This window comes from Antedon mediterranea, chromosome 2, assembly GCF_964355755.1.
Source record: "Antedon mediterranea chromosome 2, ecAntMedi1.1, whole genome shotgun sequence".
Classification (NCBI taxonomy): Eukaryota; Metazoa; Echinodermata; class Crinoidea; order Comatulida; family Antedonidae; genus Antedon; species Antedon mediterranea.
Window position 1 is genome coordinate 7113930 of NC_092671.1, and position 12834 is coordinate 7126763.

At 34.4% G+C, this 12834-nt stretch overlaps 1 protein-coding gene across 1 annotated transcript; it reads left to right on the forward strand.

The window, feature by feature from the left end:
- Positions 1-294: 294 nt before the first annotated feature.
- LOC140039559 (cholinesterase-like) lies at positions 295-5011 on the forward strand. Its single transcript, XM_072085168.1, has 8 exons — positions 295-683; positions 1269-1437; positions 1652-1729; positions 2288-2406; positions 2708-2878; positions 3217-3854; positions 3942-4117; positions 4334-5011. The coding sequence occupies exons 1-8, from the start codon at positions 318-320 to the stop codon at positions 4450-4452; spliced, it is 1836 nt and encodes a 611-aa protein (XP_071941269.1). The 5' UTR covers positions 295-317; the 3' UTR covers positions 4453-5011.
- Positions 5012-12834: the final 7823 nt, after the last annotated feature.

A 12834-nucleotide genomic window follows, 5' to 3' on the forward strand; every position in this document is an offset into this window, starting at 1 on the left:
GTTCATCATTACAACTGCTGCTGAGCTACGACGACCGAAAAGTCCATTAACCGAAATGTGAAATAAAGTAAACAAAGATCTAACAAAAAATAATGTTCTCTAAATATGTATACAAAAATATGACACACGCAAAAGTACGTGCAACGCGACTCTACAGCTCACCATGTCGGTCGGTTGGTCGGTTGGTAAACACTAACTCAAATTTGAGCACGCGACTGTAGCCATGTATATGGCCTTGTTAGAAAATAGAATCATTCAACCATGTAGGTTGTGAATAGAAAAAAAAATAATTCTCGAAAAATTCAGTTGCAGTTTTAATGATCAAGATGAAAGTCCATATATTGTGTCGTTTACTGCTTGCCGTAGTTGGAGTTATGGGTTTATATGACGAATACCCACAAGTTACAACTACGAATGGTGATATTTTTGGTGAAAGAATATATTATTCTGAAGATAAATATTTAAACTACAGCGGCTATTTCAACCACTTTAAAGGTATTCCTTATGCTAAGCCTCCAGTTGGTGACCTTCGTTTTCGTCCTCCTGAACCAGCAGAACCATGGTCAGAATCAACCTACAATGCAACTTACTACAGAAATGCATGTACTCAACGAATAGGGGTGGGTAATGAAGAATCACTAGCTGAAGATTGTTTGTACCTCAATGTACTGGTACCAGAGAATGTAAGTTTATCAATTGTTCTGAGAATCCAATATAATTTAACTGTAAATTACACTGTTAAGTTAATACTTAGTCTTAGTAAATCATGTATTTCTCTATGGTAAATATAGTACGGTATGCACGCTTTCCCCTTATCTCAAGAAAAATAGAAATAAAAAGAGAACAAGGCCATATAAATGGCTGCAGTCGCGTGCTCAAGTTAGTGTTTACCGACCGACCGACCAACCGACCGACATAGTGAGTTGTAGAGTCGCGTTGCACGTACGCGACCAAAAAAGAGAATGTTTGATAGTGCTAATGCTTGGTTCCCACTTCTTGAACGCAACGTAATTACGTAAGCGCGCATAATCACGACGCAATGAATCATTCGAACTGTCGCTTGTGATTTGTAAAGTCACTTGCGTTATAACCTACGTAGTTGTTGCGTCTAAGAGAACCAAAGCTTAAGAATCTTCGGAAATCTCAATGGTCGTAGAAAAAAAATGATTATACTGCTAGGCCTATTCTGTATATAATTGAGATGTTCAAAAAGGGTAGACCAAAGACATACAAACAATGTCTGATTCATGTTTTGTGTGTGTTTAAAGCTAACTGATGCCGCAACAGTCTTGGTTTGGATTCATGGTGGGCAATATAGGTTTGGAACCGGCTCTGATCTTAGGTACTATGGCGTTCCATTAGTAGCAGCGGCTGGAGGTGACGTCGTCTACGTCACAATGAACTACAGATTAGGTGTTATGGGATTCCAAACTACGGGTATGTATACCATCATAATATGATTCATATCAGGTAAATTACTCAGACACAACCCAAATCCACTTGTCTATTAGACAAGACCTATATCAATGAGTCGTTGCGAATAGTAATTGTTGATCCTGTTTAAATTATTAACATTTTCCAAATAAATAATGTGGAGCTTTAGAGTGTAGGATTTATATTCAAATATACTTCATATTTCTATGCTATAAAGGGGATGATGTGTCTCCAGGTAACTACGGCCTAATGGACCAACGCATGGCACTGGAATGGATTCAAGAAAATATCAAAGGTATAATATTTATTCGGCAAGTTTAAAATGTACATAACAATTTTTTCCAACAAAATCGCATTGTAACGGTAAATATTATTATGATTTTAACAACTTTGGAAAAATAAATCCCTGATTTGAAGGCAGCTTAATAGACAATGTATACCATAAACAACAACGTCAAAATTATATCGCAATACTTGAGAGTATATTGTTGTGAACACAATGATACAAAAAGTAAAACGCGAAAGAGCGTAACAAGGTCAAGGACGTCTATGCAAAACTTTAGAAAACCATTATACAGTATGAATTGTCGCATTGAGTAAGATAGAATGGGATGACATTAGTAGACATAATACATAATCCGTATTTATTTTCTAAATTCAACACCCACGAGACAACTGTCTTGTTATGAAATACATGCAAACAATCGCCTGGATCTAGAATCCACGAAAAAGGGGTGCCAAGGAATAAGTGAAGTGAGAATGCACCATGTCCCCGCATGTACAAAATGAATTAAAATGACATAGGCTGTAGGTCCTAGGTTGAGGTAGAGCATCCTAATATTTTATCTTACAGCTTTTGGTGGTGACCCTGAGAAAGTAACAATCTTTGGTCTAAGCTCAGGATCAAGCAGTATAACCGCGCAGATATTGAACTCTCCAGAATCAGATCTCTTTCAAAGAGTAATACTACAGGTAGGCACATGTGGATGATTTTCGTATAAAGTAACTCGCGTAGTAGAATTGTAAAAAACAGTTGACCATACTGTAATACATATGCCACACTACCCGAATCGTACTCACATTTAGAGTTTAAAAGATCCATATATCTAGTTGTGCTTCAAACATAAAAAAACATTCTCCCTGATGACACCTGACATCACATAACATGCACAGCTTTTTTTTGTAAAATCGAAAATGTACATTAGTAGGCATAATGAAGGATTTAAATAACACACACGAAATGTTTTGAACGTTTGATCAACATTTTTCATAGAGTGGTTCAGTTTTTGACTCGTCCACACTGATAGAACTCAACATATCACGTGCTATTGACGTTAATAAACAAGTAGCTTCCATATTAGGATGTGAGACCGAGTCGTCAACATTGATGGTTGCTTGTATGCGCAGTGCCAGTGTAAACGATATACTAGAAGCAGAATATGAGGTGAGCTTTTAGTACAAGGGTAACTACTAGAATATTTCACTGGTGACGTAATTAGATTATGTAAAAACGCACTGACAGTGACATCTAGACGCACTTCAACTACATGGTAAAACCCGTTTTCGTATATTCTGCTCTCTTCTGATAGAATCATCTTTTAATTGAGATTTGAAGGGAGTTTTAAGCTCTATCTACACTATTAAACTAGAACAAAAATTGTGATGTGCCCAAATATGGTAGTGATAATATGTCATAAATGGGCATATCAATTGTTTTCTGTCACATAAATGTTGATAGTGTAGAGCATTATACAGTATGTAATATTTTATTTATTTTTAAAGGTTGAGGAACGTTATGCATCCCCTCGGTCAAGCACTATTCTATTTTATCCAGTAATTGACGGGAAGTTTATTCCTGACACACCGGATAATCTCATAAAAAGAGGAGATTTTAAGAAAGTTGACGTGATTCTTGGCGTCAATGAGGATGAAGCTGGTACATGGTTGTCTCGAGTCTTTGAAGCAGAAACACTATCTATGGAAGAACCGCCACTTTTGAATAAAACTTATTTCACTGATCTATTGAAATATGTCTATGGAAATGGAAACATGCTTTATATAGATTCAATTAAACAGGAATACACAGATTGGGAGTATGCGGATGACCCATACTATAATTACATTGACTCTTGGGTAAGAGTCAATTCCGATGCGTTGTATCATTGTCCAATTGATGTTACAGCTCGGGTGTTTGCTGAAGCTGGACAAAGTGTCTTCCGATATGTAAATACCCATATCCCGTCAATATATGTAGGACACAGAATGCCTGCTCCAGAATGGCACGGTGTAACACATTTCCAAGAGGCAGCTTTTGTTTTTGGATTTCATTTTAATTCACTAATTGATTTCAACAATACAGAGGAAGAAAGAATAATGTCGGTGAAGGTAATGCGCTACTGGACAAACTTTGCAAAAACAGGGTAATAATTTAATTTCATCAGTTTAACCGAAACATCCATAATATTTAGGAGAAAATAAATTAAACATTAATTGATTTATTTTTGTAGTAATCCAAATACGGCAGAACCAAACGTGACAAACGTAGCAGAACCATGGCCTCTGTTTACCGTTCCAGGCTTGGAATACAAAGAGTTGTCACCAGAAATGGAGAACAATCGAGCCTATGATGCAAGGGAATGCTCCTTCTGGGCCAATTACGTGCCAAAGCTGTTATTTTATACAGGTAATTAATCAAAAGGCACATAGGGCCTACTTGTTTCGCCATTTTCCGCCATGTAGCAAACGATAGCTATAGGTACAAACACATCTGCCAACTCGGTATGTACACTTAAAGTTCGCAGAATTACATCTAACATCTTGATCTAATAATGATTTTATCATTTCACATATCCATATAAAGCAATTACGTGAGTGATAAGGCCTCATATTTTATTTGCAGAGGATCTTTCAGAATTGGAAGAGGACTGGCGAAACAGTTATTATGACTGGAAGGACGAGTTGGACGAATGGCAGACAGTCTTTGATGAATACAAAGCCGCGACCGAACCATGTAATTAGGTGTTAATACGAAAGAGCGAAACTCTAAAAAATTTTTTATCGTGGCATTCTATAATGGTAATGGTTAGAGAGTATCTAAAAAATAAATAATATATAACAATTTATTTAGCAACTTCGAATGACGTAAAAATGTAGTGGTACGGTCTGACATCATACCGTAATTAATCTAGTCGTGTTTAACTATTCTAAACACAAACATGTTGTCTTATTAACGGCCGTATATAAAGGGTAAAACAACCTAAACTAAACAACTAATTTAAAATAACACAATTAATTTGAGACTGGTGGTAGAAATGACGAGATTTTAAAATAAAAACTATTAAAAAGTCAACTTTTGTGAAATTTCCTTTTTTTCCATTTGTTTGTCACATCTGCAGAATAAATGAGCTGTACATTTTTTTTCTAGCATTGATGTTACATGCGTATTCATTCTTAATTAAATTAAAAAGTTCTATTCTGTATAGGTTCCATATCGTTTTTTGTACATTTTCGTTTTTCAACGTTATTTTATATACATGATTTATATATTGAAAAACAAAAAAACAGAAATTAATTCATAGATGAGTTTGCTATTTTTTCTGGCTGAATTGTATTAAATGTATAAAGCATATGATTTTCGTTTTCTACTTCTATTATACATTTTTGGCAATTATCACTATCAGCTAATTTCCATAGTTTTAATTTTTCCTACATGCTATAATTCTGTGTAACAATTTAAAGTTGAATTGGGCAACTTTTACAACATGTTTGGTGTTTATAACTTTGTATTAAACATGATTTTTTGGTATTTGTTTAGTGAGCATTTCTACTTGTTTCAAGTTCAAACATAGAAACAATTGTTGTAACAATTGAAAGTTTTTACGTGCTTATTAGTAAATTTCAGAATGAAGAGATTAATACATGTTTGTGGAAAACATTTAAAATACGAACACTCACTATAATTGCAAATTTTTTCGTAATATTTTCGAAGAAACCATTCCCGTCAGTCAGCCAACACCCGCTGAAGACGGAGAATGGTTTCTCCGAAAATATTACCTTTATTTTAAATAGTAAATTCCACTTTCGTTCTGTTGTTGAAATAATAAATTTCATTTCTGCCCACTTGAATAAAAAAAGTCTGGGGGTCACTTCATCAAGCCTAGATATCAACGTGATAAATGGTATAAAGGAACATTCAAGTGTGAACAAATTTTATCCTACAAACAAAAACTTATTACTTACTCACTATGGACTGTTTTGATCATAATTCAATGATTATCTGACGGCGAATTACAGTATTAAAACATCGGCCGAGATTGACAGTCAAATGGAAGTCATTGTAAATACCAGCCTATATTGCCAAAATAAAGTTTTGATTATTTGACAGTGATTTATTATAATACCGACCGAGGTTGACAGTAAGAACAACATCATTATTCATTAAACAAGATTTTACAGATTACCGTCTATACATGCATCTCAATAATACTGTATTTATCAGGCAATGTTTTCGACTCTCTTCTCCCAGACGTGCTTTGGGGTTTGTAATTTACAAAATACCAAAAATGTCAGCCTCTAGAACTATCTGGGGATATAGCTGGCTAAAAATATAGATTTACTATTCTAGGTATTCAAGTATAACCACGCCACCTAGCTTTTATGGGATTGGTGGTTGTTAAATTTCTTTATTTTAAGCCTATAACAACGCATAACACTGTAATTGACCTCAAATCCCGTAAGAAAAAATCTATAGAATTTCTATAAAAAAATTCTATAGAAATTATATACAAATTCTATATATTTTACTATTAGATTTTGTATAGAAACAACTTTAGAAATAACTTTAGAAATAGCTTAAGAAATAGCTTTAGAAATTCTTTAGAATATCTTTAGAGTTTCTTTAGAATTTCTTTAGAGTTTCTTTAGAGTTTTGTATAGAATTTCTAAAGGTTTATCTATACAGTACAGTTATCTTCTATTCTATTCTAAATGATTCCGATAGTATATAGAGGTTTATATCAATTTTATAGATATATCTTTATATCTTTAGAATTTTTAAAGAGCTTACAGACTTTTTATATAATTTCTTATATAGAGTTTCTAAAAGTCTATAAAAACTCTTTAGAGATTCTATAAAAATCTATAAAACCCTTATCGATATTTTTTATAAGATATCTCTATACAATCACACATAATTTCGAAATATTACGTAATTTTACAAAATAGACTCTTTTATACAACTTTTATTTAACAAGTATACTTATAATATAACTAACACATTGTAGGCCTAAAAATCCCTCCGATAGAATCTTCAGTTAACCATGTCCTTTCTAATTATTATTTTCGTTAACATTTATTTTCCCACCGAACCACGGGCAGGTTTGGTATTGCAAGTGTACTATCCAACGAACGACGTATGTCAGCACTGCATAATGTTGCATGTTATTCGGAAACTTTCTATGCCTATACCTGAGACAACAATACAAAGGTTCTGAAAAGAAAGAAAAACACACATAGCCTAGTACTAGTAGTTAGTAGGCCTAAAGGCTGGTTTGATGTATAAGTAACAATTCATAATCATATTCATATTGAGTTAAAATATTACTGTTGTGTAGACTACCCTAGTACTGCCCAGTAGTAGCCTATCCCTAAACTACTAGCTAGCCTATATAAATAGGCCTAGGCTAAGCTAGGCCTAGCCCTACCTAGCTAGGCTAGGTAGGCCTAGGTCCTAGGCGATTATTATTCAAAGTGATGTTTTATTGAGGAGGCGTTTATTCAAATAAATACCATCATAATACATTATTTAAATTAAACATCTCTTGAAACTAACTTCCGCGACAGTGTAGGCCGTTTAGGCCCAAGAAGGAAGATGTTTTAGACGGCTTGCAATATGGGCCCTAATGGGACACAGATAGCCTACAGTTATTCCTGCCAGCTTACTCAATAAAACTCGGCTATCGGGATTTTATTTTTTAACTACTGTACCTTCACACGCGCGGTCCGATCCGAAAATAAACAAAAAACGAAAATAGCTATAGCCACTAACGACCAACTTAACTGAAACCAGGTAGTTGCAAGGTGAACCTGTGAACTCATCGTGAATTACTTTGACCGCGTACAATTGAAATTAAGTTGAAGATCTACCGATGAATCAGAAATTTTGTTTTAAAACTCTTTATAATATATTCCTAGGATAGAAATATGGAACAATATCGTAATAGTGAAAACTGTTTTACATTTTGCGGTACACCTGAGATATTTCAGGTAGGTATCCAAGGCAGAAATTTGTTCCAAAGTTTTTCCATTGTGCTCGCCTATGTCAGAATTAACCATAATTTATATATAGTTCTAAATTACAGATCTCATTTCTTTTTATCAAACTGAAACTTGACAGGAGACAGGACCACAATATAAAACAAGTGCATTTATACCTTATTGTGAAATCCTGTATAAATATGGTAAATAATAAATGCGTTATTGCTATGTAATTCAATGTCTGAACCTTCAGGGCCATAGTCACCAGTATGGTTGGTAAGTTTTCAACCTGTCAACTTTTGACAGAAGCTTGAAGGAAATACAGATACAGCTCTGCCACGCCTATAAATAACCTTGTAAATGAATGAACCTCTACTTCTCATCTTCTACAATCTCAACCAGTTTCATTAGATATGTACCCCCTACAGACAGACCAGCAGCATTATACACTGGTTTGATGAGTGCACATGGTTGTGGTATAAAAACTCATGTACTAGGAAAAGACAAGAATGCCTGGTGATGACTCTTGCCCGAGATGAGTGGAGGTGGACAGAGATGACATCGAAAAGCAATTATTATGTCGGCCCGGTGAACTATATGGCTTTTGGACATGTAGCACTGTGAAAATAGTTTTGAGGCAAGTGCTTTTGTTGAAACTGAACTTGTATTACCTATACAACCAGTGACACAAATATCTTAAATGGAAAACATCTCTAAAGGACAAAAGCACACTAATTCTGCTTTCTCTCTACAACTTGCTTCTACAAAGGCAGACAGAGAAAGAGATTCTAAGTTAAGTATCATTTTGTTTGAAAGAGGCTGATCATAAATATATTAACTTGAATACAGAGAGTCGACGAAATCTAAATGATGTGGTTAAACTATATCCCTATATATGTATATGAGAGGACATGTATGTGTGGGACTTGCTGGATTTACATCAATTGATCAGGATCATTGAGCGTGGTATCATTGGAATAACACAAATGAATGATTTCATCAGAGCTGGCAAATCTAGTTAACATTTAAAGAGAGATGATATCCCGATTAATGAAGAATGCTGCAATTCGCACAAAGGTGTTTGTTGGCCATAGCATGATGAAATTGGACAGAAAATGTTTGAGGCATTGGTAAAAGTCTTGTAGGAGGAAAACTGTCTATATGGGATCCTAAGAAAAAGACGAATATTGGCAAAACATATATATGACGGTGAATACAGGTGACAAACTTATCAAAGTAAAAGAAGAGAGATTATTTGCCGGTGAAATGAGGTATTTCAGTTATTTTGCCAATTTGTTTCTGAACAAGGTTGTTGGGAACGCATATCAGTCTGTGGAAGTTCGATGGATACAGTAGTAGAGAACGAAGGAAGGTCAACTTACTGTATCGCATTCAAGATTAGAAATATTTCATTGAAGGACTTTTGGCAGAGTTAGTTGTCTTTTAACTGAAGAAGTTTATGAGATGTTTTAATATGAAGAAGTGTACTGTCAGTACTGTAGACCTCCTGATGGTCAACATTTTGTGTTAATCACCATGTTGTTGTCATAAGCATATCATTTTGTATATTTTAATCTAATTCTATTTAACTTATACAAGTTTTAATAAGAAATTTAACCCATTTTTTAAAAATGGCGGCCATTTTAAAATTCAAAATGGCGGCCATTTTGTGTTAATCACCAATGTTGTTGTCATAGGCCTATCATTTTATGTGATTTCAATCAACGTCATAACTTGCACATGTTTTAATAAGATATTTAATCCATTTTTTTAAAATGGCGGCCATTTTGAAATTCAAAATGTCAGAATACTAATGAATATAGGTTTATAATAATTCTTATATAGCAGAGAACCCATATGAACTTAAAATATTATTCATAATGGGTGTTACTTTGTCCAATATGGTACATTTATTGGATATTTTACGTATTGGCGGCCATCTTGGATTTGACATCTTTAAGATTTTTTTTAAAAATGGCAACATATTTTTTTCATTACTTTACATCCTAAAGACACTAAATCAGCTGGAATTTTGCTTTTAACAAAAAAATGACACGAAATTACAAAGTGGCCTACACTATAGGGTCTGACCACCTCGGTCGGTATGACTACCTGTAGGCTAGGCCTAGTAAAAAAAATATATATCACAAGAATGAGTATTCCGCGATTTTTGCATGAGAAATTTGTAACAGAGAGCTCCAGTGAGTGATGCCCGCCCTCATAAGGGCGGATGCATACATACTAAATAAGACTTGATTTAATAGATATTATACATGTCACATCTATATATAAATTATGGTTATTTCTGACATAGGCGAGCACAATGCAAAAACTTCGGTACAAATCTCCGCCTTGGATACCTACCTTATCTATCCGAGATGTACCGCGAAACGTAGATTTGATAACATTAGTGTTCACGCCGACGCTATTGTTCCATATTTATATTTTAGGAAGATATTATAAAGAGTTTTTTAACAACATTTATGATTTCAACATTAGATTTTCCTCTCAATTTCAATTCTTCCCGGTCAAAGTAATTTCCGGGTTTAAGATAAGTTCACCTTGCAACAACTTTAGTTTCAAATATTTTCTCTCTTTTAAACACAAGGGAGCAGTTAAAATAATAGATTTGACCCTAAAGGTGACTGGAAACAGGCACTTTCCATCAATCAATACAGTGTCCCTTTGGAAGACGAAAAAAAAAATCAGATAGTAGGAGTGGTTGGCCATTAGTCATAGCCATTTCAGTTTTTTGTTTATTTTAAAACATACCACGCGTGTGTGAAGGTACAGTAGTTAAATTATACTGCAAATTAATAAAGATAAATTAAATATACGTCATAAAGAATCAGAATATATTGTGGGGAATAGTATTATAAAATTACATAGGGAGATTTGATGATAAGACATTTTTCGAGTGAAATCCCGATAGCTGAGTTTTATTGAGTAAGCTTGCAGGAATTACTGTAGGCTATCTTCCTGTGTCCCGTTAGGACCGAGATGTCTGCCCATGTTGCAAGCCATAATGTCTTCTTTCTTGGGCCCACTCTGTTACGGCAGTTTCAAAAGATGATTAAATTAAATAATGTATTAATAATTATTAGGATGGTATTCATTTGAATAAACGCCTCTCCAATAAAACATCACTTTGAATAATAACCCCCCCCCCCCCCCCAACCCAACTATCTAATAAACGTCCATCCATATTATTTATAATAACAAAATTATACTATTTGTAGTAGAATTCACCGCACTGTTATCTACAATTTACCAAGCATTTGTTATTCTTTTTTAGCACTTTTCATATCTATTAGAGGATTTCATTTGATTATAAATGTTACCATATTATTAAAACTAAAAAATTTAACATATATCCCTCGAATAAGCACCTCCCTCAAATGACCTCCGCCTCCCCAAAGGGCCCTACCAAACAATAAAAACTATACTTTAAAATGTTATTAATCATCTAAAACACTGTGAAACAAAGTAGTTTAGTTTTACGAATGTCAAGCATTTTCAATAATGGTAACCGACAGAAAACGTATAAGGAGAACGTTATCATTCCGAGAACCATCGTCTACACATCCTAGAGGGGGAGCGAGCGAAGCGAGCTCACCGTACCCTCTAGTTATATAGAATTATGATAATAGTTTTTGCAATTGTAAACTATTTTATAATACATATGTATTAACAAACTAGTGTACATTCACTTTTACAGACAATTATTTACTAACATGCTAAGTTAGTTCACAAAAAAGGCCTAACACAGCAACACCAAAAATCAATGAATCGTTACTCAGCACGGCCTATTCTTTACCATTGCCGTGTACTACTAGTCTACGCCCGGTAAATTAAGTATTGCTTTTATGATATAAATTAGTATAAAATACATGTTATTAATAGGACAAAATGTTAAATGTCATTAACATTTATTTGTTTTCAAGAAACAAGTTAAATATAGGAATATTATTAATGATCCTTCGTGAAAACGCGTAAACACTAACACGCCCGGTCGTGATTTTTTTTTTCGTACATAAGTTGGGGACCCCCTCATGAAACGTCACAAAATAAACATGAATAATTCATCAGTTAAATTTTCTTGTTCCGTGTGCACCCAAGCGTATAGCAACAAGAAGTGATTGCAGTAGTTTACACAAGTGCGGTACGATTCTAGGCCTATCTCCGCTGTGGTTGCCGCGTGCGATTTCATAATAGAATAGCGGCGTTTTGTGTGGATTGTCGAAATAATCAGCCTTTAGTTTATGGTGTGTTTAATATAATTTATTACTAAAGAATTACGTGTTAAAATTATAGTTTCTATTGATACTATTAGGCCTAATTACTATTCTCTAAACCCATGTCTATTCTAGTAGTAGCTGTGTTGGTGTGTGTGACGTGTGTGTTAGAGTCAGCAAAATTAAACAATAAACATTACACAAAAATACATTTTTTATTCTCGTGGGTCTAACCTTCCCATCTCATGTGTTCATATACGCGCAGTTCCTTTGATTACATGCATATTGTTTGATAATAAAATAGCAGAATTAAAAAAATACAGTACACAAATTATACACATTCTTTATTCTTGTGGGTCTAAGCTTTCTTTGGGCTATGTCCAATGAATTACTACTTTGTAATGTCTTGCCTAGCTGTCGATTAGCCTCGACTCGACACATTTTGCATAGTGGTGTGTGTGTGTGTGAAGAAGAGTGCGCGAAGGCAATCACGTGAATTGACTTAGAATCCTAGGCCTACTGTAAAAGTATCGTATCGCAGTTGTGTAATCACTTCTTGTTGCCACGGAACAAGAAAATTTAACTGATGAATTATTCATGTTTATTTTGTGACGTTTCATGAGGGGGTCCCCAACTTATGTACGAAAAAAAAAAATCGCCGCCCGGTCACGCTATCGTAGCGCCCGGTTGATAAAGCAAACTGTTTATACGGCAGTTTTTACTAAATAAATTGCATAAAACAAACAATTAAATATCCAAATAGTATTTAACATGATGTTGGCATGTAGTTGATAACATTTTTTATCATGAAAATACTACCGGTGGTCTAGCCTTTGATTATTGGAACCGTCACAAAAAGTTGTATACATCCCAGATACATCCACACTTATGGCGGCGCCCTACCACATGG